This window comes from Balaenoptera ricei, chromosome 3 (genome assembly GCF_028023285.1).
Source record: "Balaenoptera ricei isolate mBalRic1 chromosome 3, mBalRic1.hap2, whole genome shotgun sequence".
NCBI classification, from domain to species: domain Eukaryota; kingdom Metazoa; phylum Chordata; class Mammalia; order Artiodactyla; family Balaenopteridae; genus Balaenoptera; species Balaenoptera ricei.
In genome coordinates, this window is record NC_082641.1 from 46,644,990 (window position 1) to 46,669,157 (window position 24,168).

General features: G+C 39.4%; 1 protein-coding gene across 17 annotated transcripts in view; it reads right to left on the minus strand.

Annotated features, from left to right (window-relative positions):
• The window catches only part of PDE4D (phosphodiesterase 4D), a 1,113,076-nt gene that overhangs the window by 173,505 nt on the left and 915,403 nt on the right, over window positions 1–24,168 (minus strand). For 16 of the 17 annotated variants that reach the window (XR_009502317.1, XR_009502316.1, XR_009502315.1 and 13 more), the window contains 2 exons: window positions 21,348–21,421; window positions 16,959–17,008 (listed from right to left, as the gene is read on the minus strand). Coding sequence is in view for 14 of the 17 variants with exons in the window: in XM_059916412.1 (XP_059772395.1) it covers window positions 16,959–17,008; window positions 21,348–21,421 (124 nt within the window). In the remaining 3 variants the exon portion in view is untranslated. Of the gene's footprint in view, window positions 1–16,958; window positions 17,009–21,347; window positions 21,422–21,913; window positions 22,318–24,168 lie in introns of those variants that run through there. The other variant, XM_059916421.1, reaches the window with a different exon arrangement.

A 24,168-nucleotide genomic window follows, 5' to 3' on the forward strand; every position in this document is an offset into this window, starting at 1 on the left:
TTAGTGCATCTTATATTCCCGTCTTAGGGAAATAGAACTAAAGAAAATAAAGGAAATTAATCAGAAGCATGCATTTTTTAAAATAGTAAAACACTATAAAAAGAGCTACTTGGGTCCTTAGATATTATCTAACCTAATATCCTCTCTTATTGAAGAATAGCCAGGTTAAATTACTGACCAAATGTTAAACAGGAAGCTGGTGGCGGAGTTGGAATTATAGCTCTGCTCCCTAAACCCTGAGGTCATTGATCTTTCCACAAGTTTCACAAGCCCAGTGTCAGATGCAAAATGAAGGAATGTTAATAAATCACAAGCCATCACTTCTCTCTTGTAATAGCAAATGGTCCTGGGTGAAAAGGGCTGTTTTGCTGGGATGCTGGAAGCAGTCCTAAATCTCTGTGGTTAGGTAGTGATCATCCGCTAACACTCCCATTATAAAAGTCTGGCCAGGTGGGACACTTTACTAATTCTAAAGTATTTGGGAAATGTTCAAGGTCCATCATTGCTTATTGTCTGAATTTGATCTTTGGCTCTTCTGAATTCTTATGACACTTACTCTCTGTGGCACAATCCTGGGACTAAGATTCATGGTACCTTTTCATGTACCTATGTACAATTATATCTTGCCAAGTCCTTGGGGGTGGTGGGACTACATCTTATTCATTTCTGTTTCCCTGAAGCCCAGAGCACAGAATTAAACATGTTTTTGTGGACAGGTTAAAGATAAACCAGTATTAACTTCATTAGCTCTAGGAGTATAGTAACAATTTACTTGTCCAGAGATTAATTATGCAGAAATTTATACTATTCAACACCAGTTAAGTAGGTGAAATGAACTCCAGAATACTAGTTAAATGAATTTAAAGACATATTTGTTATATGCATTAAATATCCTAAAGCCTTTCCTCTGAAATGGATTGCCCCCAAACCCCATTTTTATTTTGAGTTCATTTGCTCTTATTTTAGGCTCAATGCAACGGCTTGGTAAACTGGTTTGTCAAGGAGAAAGGAGCGGCAGATCAGAAAAGATGGCACTAAGGCCAGTTCAGTACCAACATCAAGAAATGACCATTGGGAGCAGGAGATGAAAAATTAAAGTGCAGCCACGTTTGGGGACCTCTACAGTAGGGGGGAAAAGTCCACAGATCATTAAGGGCATCTGTGAATGACAGAGAAGTATAAAAGCAGATGTGCATAATGATGACCAGAGCCACTAAAAATGATTTAAGGACATTCAGTACACGCCTTTAAGGGATTAAGAAGGAACATAACACCTTTTAAAGATTTTTATTCCAAATAGTTAATGTAAGATTATGATCCTTGGTTTTCTAGAATATTTGACATAGAGAACATTTTCTCCTAAATGAAATGTAGGTAATCTAGGCACTGAGATAAATCAGGTTTCAATTCTACATTGGAATCCAAGTATCAACCTATTTTTATCCTATATATAATCCTATATATCCCATATATAAGATTATAAATCTTCATATATTTCAGAACCATTTTACGTCCACTCAATAAAATCATACAATTGGTAGTTACTAAATCCTACACATGGGTCCTTCTTTCATCTTTTACAACTATCTCTTCCTCTTGCTTTATATTCCTGATATCCAGCTACTTTGCTGGTGTAGGGCCTTTATTGGACTTTATTCTTGAACAGTGTTTTTGGCCTCCAACTGGTCTCCAAACCAGTTGATATTTTCTTCCTTCACTTTTGGAACTTTTAAAAGATTCCCAGGTGATTCTAATGAAGAGATAAGTTTGTGAACCACTATCCTAAAAGCTTAGCACACCATTCATTTGACTCTTAATTACACCCTACAGCAGAACTAACTCCTTTAACGGCAGACATTAGATGTCTCTGATTTCTGAGCTTAGCTGCTCTTATAAAATAGTTGCCTTTTAACAAATATTCACTGTTCGTGAAAGGTATGGCCTCCTCCATTTTCACCTTCTCCTTCTGTTTATTTACCAACTACTTGAAAATTCTTAGGTGCCATTTCTTCCAGAAGACCTGTATCTTGCTTTGGATCTCCAGCAGAGAGGTACTCATGTTTTCTCTGCTCTTCTTCTAGAGATGCCATTTGATGCTTAAGCACAAAGACACAAAGATGGTGGGTGGGAGTGGCTCTCTTAACTTTAACTTTTCCTTGTAGGGAAGCACCTCAGGGGATCTGTCACAGGTATAAATCTACCCTTCTTTGAAGGTCTGATTTGAAAGCAAATTGGGCTACATTCTGCACAAAAGGCATTTTAAACGTGCAGGTGTGACTGCCCAAAATAACAGCAATACTTTGAACATTTACAGAACGTTTCCTTGAATGATATCAAAACAATTCAGCTCGTAAAGCCTCAGGAAGATGGTGGACAAAATATCCAGCTAATATATAAATAGGGATTGGCTGCATTAACTGCTGGTTTTTTGTTTCAAGTCCCGAAACAACGGAAAATTTAAGTAGCGAAAACTAATATTTTTCGCAAGCTGCCTTCAAATGGCGATATCTAATTTTGAGACTCTTCTAGAAAATCTAATCCTTTTTAAATGTTTGCTGAATTTTTGTTACCAATCCACAGACACTTATTTGTGTTCAGAACCTAACAATTTTTTTTTTCCTTTAATTTGACCAAGTGTTAGCCTCTATTTGATGTTCTAAAGTAAGGAAACCTATTGAACAAATTAACAAAAATGGACTTCACCTGTGGTGAGGGCGAAATTAGTTAACTGATTTTTTAAAAAATTGAAGTATAGTTGATTTACAATGTTGTGTTAGTTTCAGGTGTACAGCAACAAAGAGTCATATAAATCTGTTTGATTCTTCTGGTTAATATTATTGAAATGTGTATCTTTGTACCATGTTTCTCCAAAAAACCTGAGAAATCTAATCTTTTCCTGTTTTCTCCTTTCCTGGCTTCTTCTACCCTTTTTCCTCACATTCGTTGCTGTGAGCTCAAGACTTCCAAGATTCAGAATGGGAACTGGGGTGCATTCCCATTTTCCTGTATTTGAAATCTGTTGTAAAGTAAATATTTGTTATGAGTGAAATATGTCTGAGGACTGTTTATCATACTATGGTTTTTATTTGGCTTTGTCCTAGGATATTAGTTTAAAAAGAAATTTTTTTTGCCCCATTTCAATGGTTTCTTTGAAGTCTTGTTTTGACCAGCTGCTGAGCTTTTTGTGGCTGTCCATTTACATCACTTTAAAAAATGGTACATAAATGAAATTTGAACAAAATGAACAGTACTTTCACATTGTTTCAAAATCAAACATGTTCCTAAGGAATCTGATTTGTGGCAGATGGAGAACAAAACCTTCCAGAGGGAAGGCTGTTAAATGAGTCTTAATTGCTTGCACATGAAAATACAGTGACTAAGATTGTGTGCACAATTAGGAATTTAAACACGTAGAAAAGGAAACAGGCAGACATTTTTGCAGGCATAGCTTGTTTCTTACGAACACAGACAATAGAAGAAAAGTTAGTAAAGGAAAATGCTTTTAAGAGAAATTCAGTTGTTTTCCTTACTTCATTCTTCCTTGTGTCAAGCTTCCAGGTCTAAAGAGGATTCATTTGCCTCTGAAACTCACTGATGGAAGTGTCACAGTACACTCAAGAAAAAAGAAAAGTTTATTCAAGAATTAGCATTTCATTTTCAGTTGCTCTTATGTGCCAGATATTAGGCTTGGTGCTTATACATCTCATTTAATCCTTATTGTAACCCTCTGAGGTAGGTTTGTTATTACCTACATTTTATAGATTAGAAAGTTGAGGCTTACCGAATAACTTGCCCAAAGTCAAATGGTTAAGAAGTGGCATAGCTAGAATGTTCTGTATTGATTCAAGGAATCCAAAGCCCACCCTCTTACAATGCCTAGCTACACCCCTGGAAAAAGATATATACCTTTGTAAGAAACTAACACTCAGGGTGGCTCCATTTCCGGGTTCACTTCTGTCATGCCTTTCTGGTGTTGGGTGACATGGTGTGGTGAGGTTGGAGGAGAGGCCAGAGTTGGTCAGGTCTGGGGAAGGCTCGATGCTGGAAAAGGTGTAGTGAGGAAGGCATGACTGGTCCTGGGTGAGGGGTAATGGAGACGGCGGTCAGGGCTGAGATGCTGGAGACAGAGGCCAGGGCCTGCTGCAGGCTGGGTGGCTTCAGAAGCTCCGTCAGAGTGTGAGGTGGAGGGCTGTGGCGGGCAGGTGGCAACACCTAGTCAGAGGTCAGCACCTCCATGGCTTCGGAGGCAGCAGCCATGGGGCAGTGGGGTGTGGCCTGACTGATTCTGTCCTGGCGCATGACACTCTGTCTATCTAGCTTCCCAAAGCCTGGGCTTGGGCTCTCCTCCTCACAATGACTCTGACTTGCCAAGTGGGTAGGCTGTGCAGTGGTCCACAGTGACCTTCCATTGGTCTTCAGAGATTGCAGCCCATCTCATCCCACTGATGGACCTAAATGCCTTTTCTCGGGGACCTCAAATTCTCCTTCAGATTCTCTCTCCTTGGAAAACCGGCACTTTCCTGGAATGGAGATATATAGGCTGGTTCTCAGGGGCCTTTGATGAGTGCCAGTGTGTGGATGCTCTTTTCTAAAGTTCAAACAATGAACCTTCGGATGAATTTAGAATGCCAGCTCCTTCATACGCTGGGGCCTACTTCAATGTTGTTCTCAGGAAGTGGAGAGGCTTAAAAAATAATCCTTCTCTCTCTATAATCCTGTATCCCTTAAAGTAAACCTAATTAGGTGGTGACTTATTAGACAACAGTCCATTTAGATGACTATTAAACAAAGATCAGAGGAAGGCAAATTATTCCTTACTTTGATTCCTACACTTGTGAGTAAACCAGAAGCCACAGACCATGGCATCCTGTCTAGATCTAAGCATAAAGGAGGCATCAATAAATGTGTGTGGATCAAATGATCAGGAAGTCACATGATTTTTGTGCCTTCAGAGGAACTGAGTTCCCAGGGATACATTAACGAACAGGTACCATCCTGCATCCCTAAGAACCGTAATATCATGAAGAGCAGGTTACTGAGAAATACATTAGTAAAATAAACAGTGGATTGAGGCCAACCCTCTTATTCCACTATAATCAATCATTATTTTTGGCCCGCCAGCACTTATTTATTTCCCCTTTCTAACAGCACCCTAATTTCTTTCAGGAAATTACTTGGCATTTCCATTAGATAATCCTAACTATAAAACAGCCCACAATGATCAAGTGCCCACTATGCGCCCATGCATTGTGCTTAGTTTTTCTTTAATATCATCTCAAATAATTTTCACGAACTCCCTAGGAGATAATTACTATTATTCTGCTCACTTCAAAAACGAGGAATTTGAGGCTGTGGGAGGTTAAATGAATCGCTTGAGGAGAAACATCTGGAAGTGGCAGAACTAGAACACGAATCCACATAATCTGGCCCCATCACTTAGGCTCTCACCCCTACATCCTCTTATGCGGTCTGGTGAAATAGCCTGATGCCCTGTTCTCCTTTAGCCAAGGCCCAAGACCCAAACTAGACCCACTGGACCCCTTCACTGGAATTTGACTCTTAAACAGAGTAACAAAGAAACTAAAAGCAGTTGCAGGGATCTCACTTGACTGATCCTGCCATGAGATTTTTCCCTTACCTTCTGGCTTTCTACTACTCTGAAGATGTACTGATTCCTTCAACTCTGATCCTCTAGCCTCCCCGCTAATTCTTAGGGAATTGGGAATTCTCCCAATATTCTTCCACTAAATCCCATTTTGCTTAAGTGAGCGGAGTTGGTTTTCATCTTGCAACCAGAGGATCACTGCTGATACACTGTTATCGAAGGCGGGGTTATAAGCCAGCCTAGGAGAGAATTGTATGGAATCCTGAAAGAATAGGATACTGAAGCTCTATAGGTGCCCAATAATAACTGAATAGAGGCAGTGAGAAATAATAGTGTGACAAGTGCCAGGCTCGTTTCCTCTGCTGCCTGTTCTGTGGAAATGATGAGGGGTGAAGCCCTCCCTGGCCAGTGGGCTGGGACACACCAGCCCTCTGCTTTATCTGTGGCACCTTCAGCAGTTTCCAGTGAATGGAACCTGGCTGTGAGGCTCTGGAGAAACACAGACTCTATGAGGTGTGGCTGAAAAGTAAAAAGGACTCCTAGAGAGGAGACCATTTCCACCCCATAGAATTCAGAGGAAGTTATCTCTTTCAAAGTATCAACTGGGAAAACATATGTGTGTGTGTGTGTATGCTTATTCCATATATTGCCATCACTCTAACGATGTGACACTCTGTCTTGGAATTGCTTTCAGAGTCCACATTATACTTCTCTCAAATGCCTCAAAATTGTCTCATCCCTTGGAGTAGCTACATTTTTAGAATTAGCCTTATCCAGGCTAATCTGATATCTTATTTGGTGACTAAGGTTGGTAATCATATTGGAAATAATATTTTTGGTCAAAAGTGAAGCATGACGGTAAACCAATAAGATGGCTTTTTCTTGTATGGCCTGTAAACTGTCTCTAAAGCCATTCCCCAAATGCTTTTATCAATGGCAGCAGGGCGAAAAAAGTGTACGGTGTACAAAGATGACCACTTGGAGGATCCACATGAATGACACAACCAGACACTGTGACAAAATATTTACATGGATTGTCTTGTATGTTCCTCAAAATCAGGAAAGTAGGGCTTCCCTGGTGGCGCAGTGGTTGAGAATCTGCCTGCCAATGCAGGGGACACGGGTTCGAGCCCTGGTCTGGGAAGATCCCACATGCCGCGGAGCAACTGGGCCCGTGAGCCACAACTACTGAGCCTGCGCGTCTGGAGCCTGTGCTCCACAACAAGAGAGGCCGCGACAGTGAGAGGCCCGCGCACCGCGATGAAGAGTGGCCCCCACTTGCCACAACTAGAGAAAGCCCTCGCACAGAAACGAAGACCCAACACAGCCATAAATAAATAAATAAATAAATAATTAAAAAAAAAATCAGGAAAGTATTATCACAATTATTATTGTTGTTGTTATTATTCAACACTTTTAACAGAAAAGACTCATGGCGTTTGAGTAACTTTTCTAAGGTCACAAAGTGGGTGAGCAAGAGAGCCAGCAATGAAACCCAGACCTCCCGACTTCTGAGCCCTGCTCTTATTCCTCTATGTACGTTCTGACTTGTACATCAAACAAGCAAACAAAACATACAACATTTTGCATTTTTTTACAAAATTAAAACCTGCTGGAAGAGAAAACCTAGATCTCTTTCTACATAAACAATTTAAAAGAGCACAGTCAGTGCATATCTTAGAGGCCGTCCGCCACATCTTCCTCAACTGAGGTCTCAGTTCCCTGACCCATCGTTTGCTATTTTCCTCCTTGGTGATTCAGAAAACCTTTCTTTTACTACACTCACTCTTCTACATTCTTGTGTTGCTAAGTTTACCCTAAGTTCCTCAAGTGGTTTCCCAGACTTTTTCCAGTCTCTAAGCTAACCCACGCTGTAGACAGCCTCCTGGCTCTCTCGGAAAACGATCTCAGCCTGATCAATTTCCTCCTTCCTCCCTTTCTTCCTACTTTCCTTATTTTATCAACTCATTTATCCACTCATTTACAAACCCTCTGTTTTCTATTTACTTAATGCTCTCCGTCATTCAACAGAACACATTTTATCTTTCTAAATTCCACAAACCTCTAGGATAATAGTCGTCAAGCTTGGTGGAGGTATCTTATACCTCACTGGGTCCTGAGAGCCCAAGCACAGTCTTTCACATCCAAGTGACGGAATGAGTGAAGGAGCAAACCCATTAATGAAGTTCTCCACGTGGACAATTCAGTGTGCAATATGCAAATACCAGAAACATACCCGGGGGGGAAAAAAAAAAAAAAAGACATGAGCATCCATTTGTTTTCCTAGGCAGGTAGAAGAAAACAGTCCAGTGAATTAGAAATACTTACAGAGTGCCAACAGGGCCGAAAAAGAACCACAAAAGAGAAGATAGCACACTAAAAAGCACTGGATATGTAGACATCAGAAATATCTAGAGGAAGTGCGTTTGGGGCACAGAGAGCTGGGGAATGTCATGGCTAGAACTGGTACCCAAGCAAATGATAATGGAGATGAAGAGCCTACGGTGAGTCTACACACAAAGAGAAGATGAATATCACCCCATGGTTGAAACTGTTATCTCAGGGGCTGACAGTGACTGGTCCTAGAAGCAAGGTGAGTGCAGAGGCTCAAGCACTGCCCTATCCCGAACCGTCTGACATCCTCACTGCTCCCACACACTGTGGGGTCCTTTCCTTGCTGATGCTCCTGCCCTGGGCGTTGTCACACAGGCACTGCAGAGGAGTCAGGAAGAGAACTGTGAGAATAGAAGGCTTGAGGAATTCTACCCCACAAGCAAAAATCCTTTCCTTCGCTTATAAAACTGACTCCTTAGGGTTTCCCAAAGGGTTGCTCTGTATCCACAGATCTAATCCATCCTCCATCCTACCCTCCATTCATACATGTTCCGTAATAGACAACGTAGGTTCATTTTCTGCTGTCTCTTCTTTAAAAAAAAAAAAGAAAAAAAGAAAGAAAAAAAGAAAGAAAGGGAAGAAAGAAAGGAAAGAATAACTTTGGGGAGAAGATGACAGCAGGTTGTGTGTGTTTCTGTGCATGGATCAATACATTTTAAGGGAGGGAAGCCTCTAGGTTCTGCCTTTGAGTCATACTTAATCTACACTTTGTCATTTGAAGCTATATATTGAATTATCATAAGATTTAAAAGAGATTATGTATGTAGAGTCTTTAATAGATATCAAATGTCAGAAAATGTTAATTTTTATTAATATTAGTATTAATAATAGATCCAATTTTTAAAAAAGCGTTTTCTGAGATAGTGAAAGAAAGAATGCTGTGAGTGAAATCCTCATTTATTCATAGAGTTAAATAATTCAGTGTAACACTCAACTAGGAAAATTTGGGAAATTAGACCCAAAGGAATTTTCATTGTTTTGCCCTACCACAGTCTTGTATTTGAGTGTGCCTAGGGGAATACTTTTTAAGGCATACATGGGTGGGAAGCCCTTTGTGGACAAAGGGAGTGACTTAAGAATGCAGCTTTTGTTGTTTCTTTCTCTCTCTCTTTTTCTTTCTTTTTTTTTTAAAGGAGACTTGGTACAGTGTGTGAAAAGACAAAAAGAATACAGTTACTAAACATAACATTTCCCGAACTCACTCCCACCCTCATACGCAAACATGGACATGATACTTCATTTTCTTCTAGGAGAGGGGCAAGCTGGCCTAATTAAAATTTGTATACATTTGGAGAGATAACAGGGATGATGGTTCAGATGATGATGACCATGATGACGAGGATGGCACAGACAACTTTCCAGCAACGCAATGTCAACACTGTCCAGAGCAGCACTCTTGCCTACTTCATTCAGTATCCGATTATTCTCCCAAATTTGGCTGATTCGTTAATTTGGAGAACTTGTTAAGAATATAGATCCTGAGCCTTATCCCAAAGATTTTGTTCTGCACTGTCTTGGAATCTGTTTTTTCATGTTTATTTTCAAGGATCCCTTGGGGGTTCCTTAGATCAGGCAGGTTTGGGAAATGTTGCATTTTTCTAACTCGAGGTGGTGAGGAAGGGATACAGGCTGAAGGGGACTTTGGTGACTTTAATGCCTCTATTTTCATGGTAGCTTTTCTGATCGATTGGAGGATAATAGAACTGTCTTGTCATAAGCTCAATAACCACCATGAGTGCTGCCCTATCCAACGCATATTATTATCTGAAAATACAGTGAATGCTCACTGGGGCACAATAATATTGAAAGATCATTTGGCAATGTCTCATTGGTACCTTTTCTAGTGAGGAGAGGCAAACAGAAAACTGATCTGAGAGATACTTACAAGTTTGTCACCAGATTCTATGTAAAATTGGCCTTTGCTAGTTACCAGTCAACATCCAAAAATGTCTTAAATTAAATACAATAAACATAATTAAAATACATGAAATGTGTGCCTATTGCTTACTTAGAACTTTGTAACATATATTCTTGAAATTAGGTGCATTTTTCTACATTATAAAATTTTTCTCATGAATAAGTTATTTAAATTTTGTTATTATGGAATTTTTGATACTTAAATAGAACTCACATATTATTTAGCACTTGGGTTGTTTTCAGTCTCTTGTACAAATGCACAATGCTGTGATGAACACCTGTGTGTATGACTTCATTTTTCTCTTCTTTTCCCTCACTTCTCAATCTAATCACCCACCAAGCTTTCTCAACTCTCTGAAAAGACTTGTGAATCCATTTCCTCATCTCCATCCCCAACACCACCACCCCGGTTCAGATCGACATGATCTTCAGTGGGTACTTGGCCTGTAACGGCCTTTGGATGAGTATGAGGCTGCTGCTAGTCTCTCTTCCTTTCGATCTGTTTTCTATGCAGCTTCCAACATCGTCATTCTAACATATGTACTTGTTCCTCTGCTTAGAAATGACTGATGATTTTCCATTGCCCGTAAAATATAGTCCACTGTTATTTACACTGACTTCCAATGCTCTTCATGCTACTGCCTTAATCTACTCTTGGAGATCATGTTCTGTTGCTCCCATACACTTTCAACTCTTTCTGTCCTTTACTGTCCCGAGTCCCTTGAGCTGAACTAGCACTCACTGTTGCTGGTCCCTTGGCATGAGGTGTTCTCCTTCTAACCATATGGAGAACTCCACCTTCTTCTAGTTCAGCAGGGAGCTTCCCCTAGGTAGAATCACTTGCCCTCTCCTTCAAATACATATATGTATTTGAATTTGCTTCAGTCGTGGCACTTAGCTTGTTAATTTTTCATGGTTCCGTTCGGTGTCCCCATGTGACTTCCATGAAGCCAGTAGTCACCTTCTACTCATCTTTTTATTTCCAACACCTACCTTATTGCATGCCAAATGTTAACAAAGTTAACATTTGTTGAGTACATTCTGGGTACCAAGCACTATGCTAATCACTGACTTAGAATTTACTGATTAGAAAATGAAAGCTTAGAGAATTTAAGTAAATTGACCAAGATTACATAGCTAGTAAGAGGAAAGTTGGGTTTTCAATCTATATGGTTTCACTCATAACCTTTTTGCTGTTCGGACTCAATGAATATGCCGTTTTGTTTAATTGTTTCAGTTAAAGTTATAACAAAATACCCAGAGCAGATATTCAGGCAATACAGTTACAATTAAATTATATTTTCCCATGATTGTGACATTCACTTGTTTCTTACTGTTTAGAAAACCAAATATAACTTTAATCAATTCCTGGTCAAAAAGTGATTGTCAGACCTGGTCTTTTTACAAATTAGTAGAGATAACTCTACTTATTTAGTGAACGTATAAGAAGGCAAAACAAGTTAGCCTATAAGGAAGAAAACAGGCTTTGACCCCTCTAAAAGATCATAAATTCAAGTAACAAGCAGTCATACTCTATGCACTTAAGCAAATCTTTTAGTTCAATGCTTTTCCCGGAGAGGTCTTTTTAACGTGGGGATTTTTGTAAAAGTAAACTCCTCTGGCTCAAAAAATTTAGAATACTCCACATTCATCATATGTATTGAATATAAAAGTAAAACAAGCAAAAAGCTCCCCACAAAAGCCAATGTCTAACACTCACATACACAATTTTTATTAATTTTTTATTAAAGCTATTAAGCATAATGTGTACTCAGCATTCTTCAATCACATTCCTAAAACAGCTTACTGCGCACTCATTCTCTGCAATCATTAAAGCGTCACCACAATCTTTGCTCTTGTTAAAAGAAAGGAGAAAAACAGCTGCATGATGAAGCTAGTGCCTGCTAGTGGCTGATGAGGAGGGTGAGACGTCCAGGGCAACGGCTGGGTCTTCGTCGGCCCCCCACACTCGCTGCCCTAACATACATTTTTAGTTCGATGTCCCCTCAGCCCTTACGTATTGCTCTCACTGAGGTCTCTTTTGCCTTCTTTAGTGGCTTGTGCTTCCAACTACTATCTGTTTTTTATATATATATATATATTTCTTTTCACGTTATGTACACTAGTTGTTTTTATTACACACACACATGCGCACACGCAGATTTAAAAGGCAAACCTACATAAGTCACTAGCATTGCTATTGTCACATAAAGTAGTTGTTTAGTTTCCTTTCTTTAGTGGCGCAAAGTGTTAAATGATTAGTCCCGGTAATAACAAAATAACTGTTGCGGCTAAAAATCTTTGCTGTTTTTTTTTCTTCAATGGATTTTAGAAACTGCTTTGTGCTTTAGAAGAACAATAAACAAACAAGAGTAAGTGTCTTATTGTATTTTGACTAACTAGTATATTTGGATAGTTTACTTTTTAAATCCTCTGCTTACCAACTGATTAAATTCTATTGAAAATGCACTCTTTTTTTTTTTTTTAAGGAGTTAGTAATATTCAGGGTAAAAAATATGAGTGGAGATATACCTAAAATTTTTTTTGGACTAAAACTACTTTTGCGTTATTTTACGCTTGTTCCTGCACTCCCTCTACAGGTAAAGAGTGGGCAATTGTACTAGTTTCATTGCACGGATAGAAGTTTTATCTTCTCCTTAGTCTGCCAAACTTTACTTATCTGACCGCCTCTAAGATATAAGCTGTGGATATAATAAAAATAGCTGTAAATACAAAGACCTGTCCAGTGAGAAATCGGCACAGGATATTTTCAAATTTGGGGGTCCATATACAAAGAAAATCCAATATTATATCTATTACCCAGAAATCAATATCCTGTAAGATTTCTTTTACTTTCTCCAAAACATATACTTCAATGGTGGGTCTGAAGGCTACCCTCATTTGATGGATAATTTTATAGGGTTATGTGTAAGAAGGATCCTAGACTTGGCAAAAAGGAGTCCTGCATTTATTCCTGGCTCTGCCTCTAAGTAGCATTTTCTCTCACTAGGTCTCAGTTTTCTCATCTTTAAAACAGAGAAGTTTAAATAAATTTTCTCTCAGTTACATTCTCACATGAAAATCCTCAGTTTAAATATGATTAAATAAAGGGACAGAAAATATGGAAATAACAAACATTGTAAAGTGATATCGTGGAGACGTGACAAGGTCTCATGAGATGGCCACAGAACTCTTTTCTTGAGTGAACATCATTTGAAAATGAAATGCTCAAGAGAACCAATTGTGCCCCCAAAGACATGGCTCTACACCAAAACCCGGGCTCAATGTCACAACGCAGGTATGGCTTGGGCAGCTCTGACTCTTTGCTGCCCTCTCATGTTTCTACACACTCTTTAGTTCTACTACTCACCATCCGCTAAGGACCTATGCACGTGAGCCTTGCACTAAGTATAGGGATTCCTAAAAATGTCCCATCGTTACTGTCTGCAAACCAAATCATAAATGAAGTGCACGAGTAAAGCTGACACATCACCAAGGTCCTCCTCCTCTACGCTACCCGTTTTTAAAAAAGCTTTAGGAACAACAACAAAATGTCAGGCATGGAGGAGGGTTGTAGGAAGAAAACACTTGGTGAGTTACTCATGACAGGTTTCTGTTCCTCGTCTAACTTACCTCCTTGAATTCCTGCAACAGCACTGAGAGGAACTCCTATCTCCATTCTTCAAACGAGGGAATAAAGCGAATGAGAGAGACAGGGTTTGCACTCAGGCCCCCAAATGCCACACACCGGTCTTTTTGTTATATCACACTAAAGAACAAAGAGCCATTTAGCAGGAAGGCTGTTTTCTAAATGTACATTTGGAAGCTTTATTTTTAAAAAAATTGTTAAATCATTGTAGAGCTATGTATTTACCTATTATGTATAGAAATAAAATCTGGCAACCAACTAACATGCTTTAGCCCTAATGAGATAAAATCAAACTTTCCTGGCTTTAACACATGTCAAATGGAATAACCTCCAAGGGGGAAAAGAGTAGTCTAAGTTCTACGGGAGCAAGTTTAGAAGGCGTAGTGTGACAGAGAGAGAGAGTTAAAGTTCTCAACTCTCCTTTGTAAAACTCAAGAAGTTGACTTATGGAGAGTTAATTTTCTGTCTTCAAAGTTCTGTGACTCAAAAATAAGTTCTTCAACTTTGAAAATAATCCTGAACAATAGTTTATCATCCACACCACAAAGGCACCAATGCCTGTGGCTGTGATGAGAGGTCGGGATATAGCGCTGGGAGCAATTAGAGGCCCCACTTACAACAGGCACAAAGGAAGTGTGTGCATTTTGACCATTTTGGGGGGGATCCATAACTTTTACTCCTATGACCTTGCCAGTTTGTCTTTCACTCTTCCCTTTCCTTTTCTCATCTCTCTGGCCTGTTCTTTCCATCAACCCTAGTTACATACGGCATGAATCCTAAAAACAAAAACCAATAAAAACAACAACAAAGCAAAATAAAATGATGCACTGAGTGCTTACTCTATGCTAAGAGCATTGTACAGATGAACTCATTTATTTAGCAATAACTGCATGACGTATGATCGCTGTTTTGTAAATGGGAAAACAGGCAGGGATAGGCTATGTAACCTGCCCAGAGCCACACAGCTACCATGATAGAACATGGCTTGGATTCTGGACATGCAGAGCAGCTTCCCGCCCCCCTGCCCCCCAATTCCAGGAGCGCCCTGTCAGTGATGTTCTATGGAGCTACCCTCCAGAGGCGCCTGTCCACCACAGCGGCCTTTTGGACCAACCATGAACTTACCTGTATACTACACTGTTCCTCTAGAACCTAAGAAAAATTTCTAAGAAGGCCAAGTTCCTCTTCCAGCGTGCCCCACTGACTCTTTTTAACACTCTTCTCCACTTCACTCACTTGCTAGGGAGCGAACTTGGAGTTAAATCCTGAGCTGTCAGCTGCTAGGGGAAGGAATTCACAAGCACCACCTTTTCTGTGTGTCTGAAGTCTTCCATCGAAGTCTCAACCACTACTGTTCCCATGATTTATGGTTTCAAGGGCATACTTTTTCAGAATGAGCTCAGAGAGAGGAATGTCCCTTGCTGTTGCCCTCATTTCCTCACCCCCTCATCTGACTTTTTCACCTTGGTTTGCTATTCTTGGGCAAGGAAGAAGGCTTCCATTCACTAGTCATTTAATTTCCTGTTGTGCTTTGGGATGAACACAGCCGCACAAAGCCCTTGATGACAGTTAATTCGTTTCCCTTCCTAAATAAGATACTTCTAGAGCCCCACCGTCCCCAGGCCTCAGGTCAAGATCATGTGGGTACAAATGAGGCCATATTAGCCCAGATTTCCGTGGCCCACAGTCCCCTCTGGTATTGCTTCCGGGCCTCAGCACTACGTGAAATTTCTGGGAGCTTCGACGGGGCCTCTCATATGTGTTCAAGACCAAGTCTGTGCCCTCTGAGTGCAGCTACTCCTTCTTTAATCAGTGCCAGATGTTGGCCAGGGTGGCCAGACAGCTGCCCTGACCACGGAGCACACACAACCTCTTGGTGGACACAGCAGCCTCCACTGGTACCTGCAGCTGCTCTTCCGGTAGGATGCTCTGTGGGGCTGGCTCATATGTGACCTCAGGCTACAAGCTTTCAGGGACCAAAATAGCACTGAGTTCTGCACAGTGAGGTCAGAGGAGTCTTACTTATTGCAAAGATAAAGGCGGTGACGGTCTCCCTCTTTATATGGGTCAGGTCTAGTGCTGGGAGCAGGGCTGGGGACAAGGTTCCATGTGGTCTCTCTCATTAGAGGCCCCAGGTAGATTTGGGCTCTTTCATATTAAATTGGGGTTTCTGAAGAAGAAATCTGTTACTCAAAGAACTTACTTTAATCTGTAGGAATTTCAATTATTGTTCATCTCTTGACCAATGCCAAGAAGAAAATGGGTAAACCAGGCATAAGACTATGAAATGCCAGTTGAAAATCATCACCAATAAGATCTTGAAAGATACACGTGGAAAAGAGAACCAATAATGTAATAGTCAGTGGAACACAAGTCCCATTTGAAAGGCATTCAGGAAAGACCAACATTAACGACTGTCCCAGAATCACTTTGATGTGGTGACCACAAAGGAGCCCAGTTGGACATGATGAAGTTAACTTTCAAGCAAAGTAGAGTCACTAATAATGTAATAATGAGCTCCTCTGCATATCATGAGCTGGAGTCCAAAGAAGACACTTGAATCAAGTGAACTATTGGTCTAGTTTGGAGAATATGTTAATTGTCTTCTGGTAATAATTTTAGAAAACATGGGTTTTCTTCTCCAGGCAATTATTTTAATGAATCAATTGGGGTTTCAAGAAATGATCAAATGAGTTCAATTCGGTTTCAGGTTTAGCAAAATGAGATCATCTGTTCTGTTTTTGGCTCGGCTGAGGTCAAGCCCCATGTCTAAAATAGACTAATAGGAATCGGAGTAATTTTATTCTTCTGACCTCTACGCCCCTCATCCTTCCATCCACTTCTCTTCCCCAAACATCTGTTCTTTTGATCTCATTGAACTTTTCTGTATTGTAAAATTACTTCTTCTCCCCTCTTCCGGACTGAATTTAATCTCAACTCTCTGGGTCCAAATCAGGAGTACTGGAATGGTGTTCCTTCCTACACACAACTGGGAAATTCATTAACCAAGAAGGTACCTTTTATTTATGCTTTGACTTTCATTAAACCAAGCTACCGTATATTAACATCATGCTGATAACACAAGCTCGGAAACATGGTCAGCATTTCGAAGGTAATGCTATCTCTCAAAATAGAAATGCCCAGAGCAACACTCAACCGAGTAAGAGCAAAAATTTAACTTGTTTAAAAAAAATGGCACATCAGTTAAGTTTTTCCAATAGGTTAAATGGACAGCTTGTGAGATCAGTGAGAGAAATGATAACATAGAGAAGAAAGGATTAATTTCTTAAAGATTTTAGAATTGCAGAAACAATTGGTGCTAATAAGGTTGAATCTTGGAAAATATGCTTTTTTCCTAGATGTGAGAAGAATAATCTCCCAGGTCCTTCTTACCTGTTAGGGTGGCTTTGTTGATGGACGGTTGGTTGCACATGGGTGATCTTCTGACAAAGAGAGAAAAATACAGAGCTGTAAATATATGATACTTTGTTGGTCTGAGGACTCTCTGAGTCATTTCAGATATGCCATTTAAATTTAAGGATTATTTTTAAGTTAGGACATGCAAATGAAGATTTCTTTCAGACTAGCCAGTCAAGTTCCTAGGTACCCTTTGTACTATAGTTCAGATCACGTGTCAAAAAAAAAAGCTAAATCACATGGTGATAGACTTTGGGGTAAATAAAGCTGATGTAAATGTCACAGAGACAAGAGAGAAGAGGAAGTCCTTATTGATTGACCGTATTCAATTAAGCCAGGGCTTACAGAGCAAACACAGACTTTCTGAACTTGAAAAAGCAGTCAGTCTACAATTGGTTTCTCTAATACAGTGTTAAGAAACTTTTATTTTTGGCATAAATTCTCATGATTGCCTATACATTATCAGAAGTGAATGACCCCTTGTAAACTATATTGCACTTTGAGAAGCTATTATACTTCAACTTTTTCCTTTCTATTTCCTTATATTAAGAAACGCCTCTGATCCATTTGTTAGAGAGGTATATTAACGATGGGTCCAAAGAGATGCTACAGAGACTTTAGAAACACTATAAACTAAAGGTACTTAAATCAATTCTATTTTGCATTCTCTAATTTTTCAGATGTTGGCGAAGTTTCACAGGATGATTATAAACCCCTTGGGGTAAAAAACAAAAACAAAAACAAAACCCCATGCTATTTGATTAACTTGTATTCCCTGCAGAGCCCAGCACAATGTATCCACTGCTTAATCGATTATGTTGAAGAAAATATCATTTATGGAATCTCCATTAATTTTTTTGAGATGTAACCTTATAAAGTTGTTACTTACAATTGAAAGCTCTTAAAATTAGTGATCTTTAAGAAAATTTTAGAAAATAGATACATTCAAGGGTGTCTGAAAACTGTTTGTTTTCATTTCTGGGGGTTGTTTGTTTTGGTACTTCTAGTAGTGGCTAACGCTTAATACGGACTTATTGCGTGTCGGACGCTGCACTAAAGGAGCACTTTAGATGAATTATCTCATTTAATCCCTCATAAGAAACCTTAAGGCAGGCAGACTCATGGTTCCCATTTTACCAATGAGGAAAACACAAGCTTTGGAAATTTAAATAACTTCTTCAAAGTAAGAAAGCTGAGATTTGAACTAAAGCAATGTGATTCTAGGGCCTGCACTCTGCTATGTTGCCTTATTTTTAGGCTGCTTTCGTGGAACCTGTGCAGATGGAAGGTTCCTGCAGAGCCCTGGTCCAATCTGCCTTCCTGAGATGATGAATCTCTTAGCAGGGCTGGAAGATACATGGGGAAAGCAGTCCGGTACTTTTTAAATTCCCACTGCCTTGGTTCCAGTCAGCATCTGGCTCTGTCTTATTGCTCTTAAATTTACTGATATCAGTTTGGGATTGAAAATTTGCATTTGATTGAAAATGCACCAACATTTACTTCTGAGTTATTTTAGTCTTTATTATGAAATAAAATGGGGGAATTTGAAACTTAACTAATGCTTTATAAAAAAGAAAGGTTAATGTTTAAAACTGCTACTCTGAAATAGTTTTGGTCTATATACTAACAGATATCTACTTGCTGAGAGCTTATTATTCAAATCATTTATATAATGATTACTCCTTTTTAGCCCTTGCTCTGTGAAAATTTAGAAAGCATTCATTTTGTCTAGGAAAGGCATCAAAGAAATATTTTTAAACTTTTCTATAGTTTTGGAAACCACATCATGGACTTGTTTCTTATTATCTTCTTTTGATTTCAATCCTACAACTGGCACTTGGGAACTTGATATTTCAACAAGTAACGACAAGCAGAAAATATCAATCATTTGATCCATGGCTACAGTGATAAATCATTTAATGAAGAATGAGCCAGAACTCACTTCTGGAATGGAAAATCTCAAGGACAAGGAAGAGCAAGGGCACAGGAACCAGCAGCGAGTTAGCAAAAGTCAGCCACGTGCAAGTGAGGACCTTCAGGGGTCAGGGCTTCAGAGGCATGCTTCTAGGCTCCTTTCTTGTAGTAAATAGTAAAAGTGGATCATGCAAGCTAGCATATGCCTTCCACTAAATCCAGCGGTGAGCTTGGGAGTGTTCTAGTGGCACTGTGAGTACCCTGCGGGGGAATTCTGGCTCCCTCGACTCATCACGTGATGATGCACTATTTTGCTATCCATATCCATTTTGCTATCACTGAACAGAACAGAGTTTATCTGTGTGTAGATTGAGTCCTACTATTCTGATACCTGAAAAGGCTGATTGGGTTTGAATCAGTAAAGGAGGTACAAATCTGTACCGACCAAAAGAGAGACCACAAACACCTTTACTTAGGGTCTGCCAGATAACACTGTTTGGTTAGGTTTCACCCAGGGCATTATAAAGCAGGTCAAGTTCAGGCATAAAGTATGATTTTCTGCCCTCCTCTAGATGCTCTTTTCCATTTTAATCTGTTTTGTCCCTGTAAGTCAGCTGAAAACCTCTGTCTCATATAGAATGGGCCTCAGATCATCTCTTCGGGGACAGAAAGGCCAGCCTGATGCCTTCACACTTGTTGAACAACTATGTGTCCGCCACAGGTAGAGATGCTGCTACACAAGTGACCAAGTCTGAAGGAAGCATAAAAGGAATTCGTTATAAAGTTTTGTTCACCTTTCAAAGACAAAAATCTCAATTTCCTGGACAAAAGTTGAGGCTAAAAAGGTTTGTAAGGGACACCAGTCATTTCATTTCTCTTGCAGGGTGGAGACTTTCCAAAGAGGAGGTGACTATACCTAGGAGCTACCAAATGCCAAAAGCCCCAAAGGGGCGATTGAACGTGGAAGATGTGTTTGGTAATGAACAAACAGCTTGAAGCCCACCCTCAGGTTTCCCATTCTGCATCCTGGCGTCACCCTTCCAGCCAGTTTGCTGCACGTGCAGAGTGATGACACTGTGCTGGGTATTACACTAGGCACCGGGAATTCAAACGTGGACTAGATACGACCTCTGCTCTCTGGGAACTGACATTCTTAAGACAAGCGGATAGGCAACTGGACACTGAGAGAAACACGCTAAAGCAGGGGTTAAGGACAGGATGCAATCAGATGGCAATGGAAAAGCATACCACCCAGGCTGGGGCCTGTGGGTGTGCGTGCATGTTGGGTGTTAGTCAGAGACAGTGCCCCAAACGAAATTATATTTAAGCTGTAACCTAAAGAATGAATTACAATTAGCCCAGTGGATGAGGAGGGGAAGAGGAAGGTGAGAAACGCTCAGGCTAAGGGAACAGGACTGCAGAATTTCATTACCTGCAACACACGACAGTCAACTGACACCTCTGGGTTCCATTCCAATTATTTGCATTGTGGCATTTATATTGATTTTTTTAAAAAAAAAAAAAACCTTGTTCTATCACAAGAAGTATGTGCATAATGGCCAGAGCTTTTCTTAATCATGGAAAATGTGAATTTGGGAGGTAGATTCTATTATTATGGGATGGAAAGTTTAGATTTTTTTCATGTGTTCTTTAAGAAGTAGTAATTACAACAAAATTTTATATGCTTAGATAAGTTCAAATAAATTTCTATTCACTGTCCTCTTAATATTGATTTAAAGAAATGTTATTTTTTTCTGGAAAATTCGTCAGAGTTGATATTTTAATGATAATATTGTATTATTCATAATAGATTGTCAAAATTATGGCATTTGAATAATCAGTTTTCCATTTAATCTTAGAAAATTAATTTTCTTTTTTTCATTTTCCATCTTTATTAGGACCCCCAAATTATAGTTATTTTCCATCTTAGCTTTCTCTCTCAAATGCTTCCCCTGTTATCCCATAAATCCCCATTTTGTTAACACTTCCATGCTGTTGCTGATCTGAGTCAGTAACGGCAAGAGAATTAGAGATCTTCCCTATGATATGACACTCCTCCAAGTAATGGTTGTCTTAGAAGTAAGAGGATAACTTTGGGTTGACTTCAAAGCTTGATGACGTTATTTGCCCATGGTAAATTTATGAATTAAGCCAAACCTATAAAGTTACCCTGAGTGTAAATAACTGGGCAGAGGACTGATCCTGCCAGGTGATTTCTGACAGATGGAATCACCATATTTATTTGCCATCCTGATTCATTTCTGATAGGAGAACCATCACTACAAAGTATTTACAGAAAATTAACAGGACTTCATATGACTTAGTGTAAATGGTTAGACAGCATGGCAATGATTCAGAGAAATCTAATATACTGCCTTGAGTTCAGTCAAATGGAAAAAACACTGTATAAAAGTTCAGCCAGAAGGAGGGGGGAAAAAATGAATAACTTACTTGCTAGGTGCTCGGTCTTGCAAATTAGTCAATGCAGCAAAGTTGTTCCGTACAGTTCGCAGGCTGGCCAAGACCTACAACAAAAATGATTCTTTAAACTTCTTGAAATAAGGCCCTCTTTAGTGCAATATGAAGTGGTCTGGTGATTTTTAAAAATGGTTTGTTAAGTGAAAATTTGATATTGCTTGCAACTTAGTTTCATATAGTACTGAAGAATCTCCCAGCACCTGGTAAAGTTTACATGGATCCATTTGAAAGCCAGAGAGGCCAGACTTAAGGATTTTCCAGATATTTCTCCTTATCGTCTCTGAATATGGTGACAATAGCAGCAGTTTCCACAGTATTCCTGGATTCCCCAGCCACTAAAACAGTATCCCAGGCAATATGGATAGCATGTTGTTGCATTTTATGCATATTTGAAATAGCATAATATAAAATATTAATAAAGTCTCACTTTAGGGGCAAAATGTCAAACAAAATTACCCCCAAGTTCTCTTCAAACGTTCACCAAGAATGCCGTAATCTTGAAATTGGCAAACAAAGTAAATTTTAAATTGTTTTTTCACCTTTGCCACATGGTTATTCTAGCTGGTAAACAGAGCTTCTTTGCTTCGTTAAGGTTATCTGTGAATCATGAATTACATGGTCTCAAGTAAAATGAGACTGTCCATGTGCACAGTGCCTGGCCCACAGAGGACACTCAAGAAAAATCTGTTGTATAAATGAATACATAGACACAACATATCCACATACACAAGGCTGGACCAATAGGTCCCACTATCTCTGATAGCCCCTCCTTTTTTCTAATTCTAGTGAAACTATGAAGTGGCAAAAGAATCGAAAGACTAGGAGAGAAAAGTGACAAGAGCACTGTCTCCTTCTACCCCCCTCACTTCCTCCTAGAATGCACAAGTCTCCCCCAGGGCGGAGCCTATATTAGGTGAGGTTATGGGTCATCCGGGTGACAATCACAATGTTAAGTTGACCTAAAACATAGATTTCAGATGTCTTATTAGGTACCAATAACACCCCAGACTGCCTACTTCTGTTATATAGTCATCGTGTGAACTTAGACAAGTTGCATCATCTCTCTGACCCTTACTTTCTCATCTGTACACCAGGATAGTGACATCTACCTCACAGGGTTGCTGTGAAAATGAGATGAAATGACAGTTTAGGTGCCAAGAACAGTGCCTGGCAAACACAAGGCACTCAGTGAATATTAGCCCATTATAGCAACATTCCATTTAATGATTTGGCGTGTGCACAGGGAATTTACTTAATGCCTGTAACTGACCATATGCCGGGGGCAGTGGGAGCAGGGCACATTTTTTATAATTGCTCCAAGGGTTCCAGAGCTGCTTCCAGAATTTTGTCATTTGGCGCTGACCTAGACTAAAGTCAGTCTAAATTTTGTTTTAAGACAAAATGTCTCAGACATTTTTGAAACTGGCATTAATTCTTCTAAGTCACTGGGATACTGTTTATGTCCTGGGACAGTGGCCTACAGCATTATCCCCTGAAGGAGTTAATGGTGATTCCTAAGGTGCCAACCATGATTAACTCAGTCACTGGAAAAATCTGGCTCATTATCACAGATAAACAACTCACATTGCCGAAAGGTCACGCTGCCTATGACGGAGTATTCAAATAGCCAACTGCTGACATCAAACCATGATGTCTTTTATTAGGCATGAAATCTTGAGTGATGCAGAAAGAAATCTGAAAAATCATGCAGGCTGAATTTATGCTTTAAGAATTGAATATCAAATACACTAATAAAGCATTTTAAATAAGATTATTGTACCCCCTGATCGATCCTTATTCTAGGCAAAAATTTAACCTCAGAATTCGGAGAACTTTATTTTAATAAATTATAGTAAGTGCACTGCATCTGACAGCTGGGCAAATAGAAATAGTAGCGCAGGTAAGGTAATTCATGTTTTATGCTCATTTGAAAGGAAGCATTACTTCATGAAAGATCTACTCCACTTGTTTTTCTGTATACAGGTTTTTGCCTCTGTTATAATAAAGATATTAAATTAGATGATTTTATTTTGGTTTTTAATTTAAATTAAATTTTTAAATTTTATATTTATTTTTGCATAATCTCTATCCCCACATGGTACAGAATTTAAGCAAAAGTAGATTGTCTCTTTCTCAATAACAAAGACAGAAAGCAAAATTATTGTTATTTCTGATAGGAGGCAGATAGATGAAATCCGGGAAGGACACTCAGGGCATTAAAATCTTGGCACTGTTCTGTTTCTTAAACTGTTGATTTTAGTGCTATTCTTTATATTTTAGAAAGTCCCTAGATAGCTTCTCTTATATGGATGAAATATTTCAAAATAGAAAGTGAAGAAAGAAATTTCCCTTTCAGCCCCTTCTCCATTCAGCTGCCTGTGCCCTCTCCTCATTGACTTTTAGATTGTCTCCTAAATTTCACTTTTACAAACACGGCTGCAGTAAATAACCTTGTAGCTACGTCATTCCCTATGTGTGCAAGTATTACATTATTGTTTTTGTGGTAGGACAAATAATATTTTATACATGTTATGTTAAGTATTAACTATTCTCGCCTGCATTATGACACGATACTGGCAAAAAGTGTAAATAAAAGTCTCAACCAAATGTTATAAGGGGGTGTTGCCCTAGGCCGAGTCGAGTGATCCTGGGTGACCACATCCCAAAGGCACTGGGTTAGTCTTTTCTGTTCTCGCCTGCATTGCAGGACACAAAGAGTGAGACATCTGCTACTACAGGCTGTGGGGAAGAACTAGAAACAGTTTTACACAAGCCCCTTAGTTAGGGTTCAATC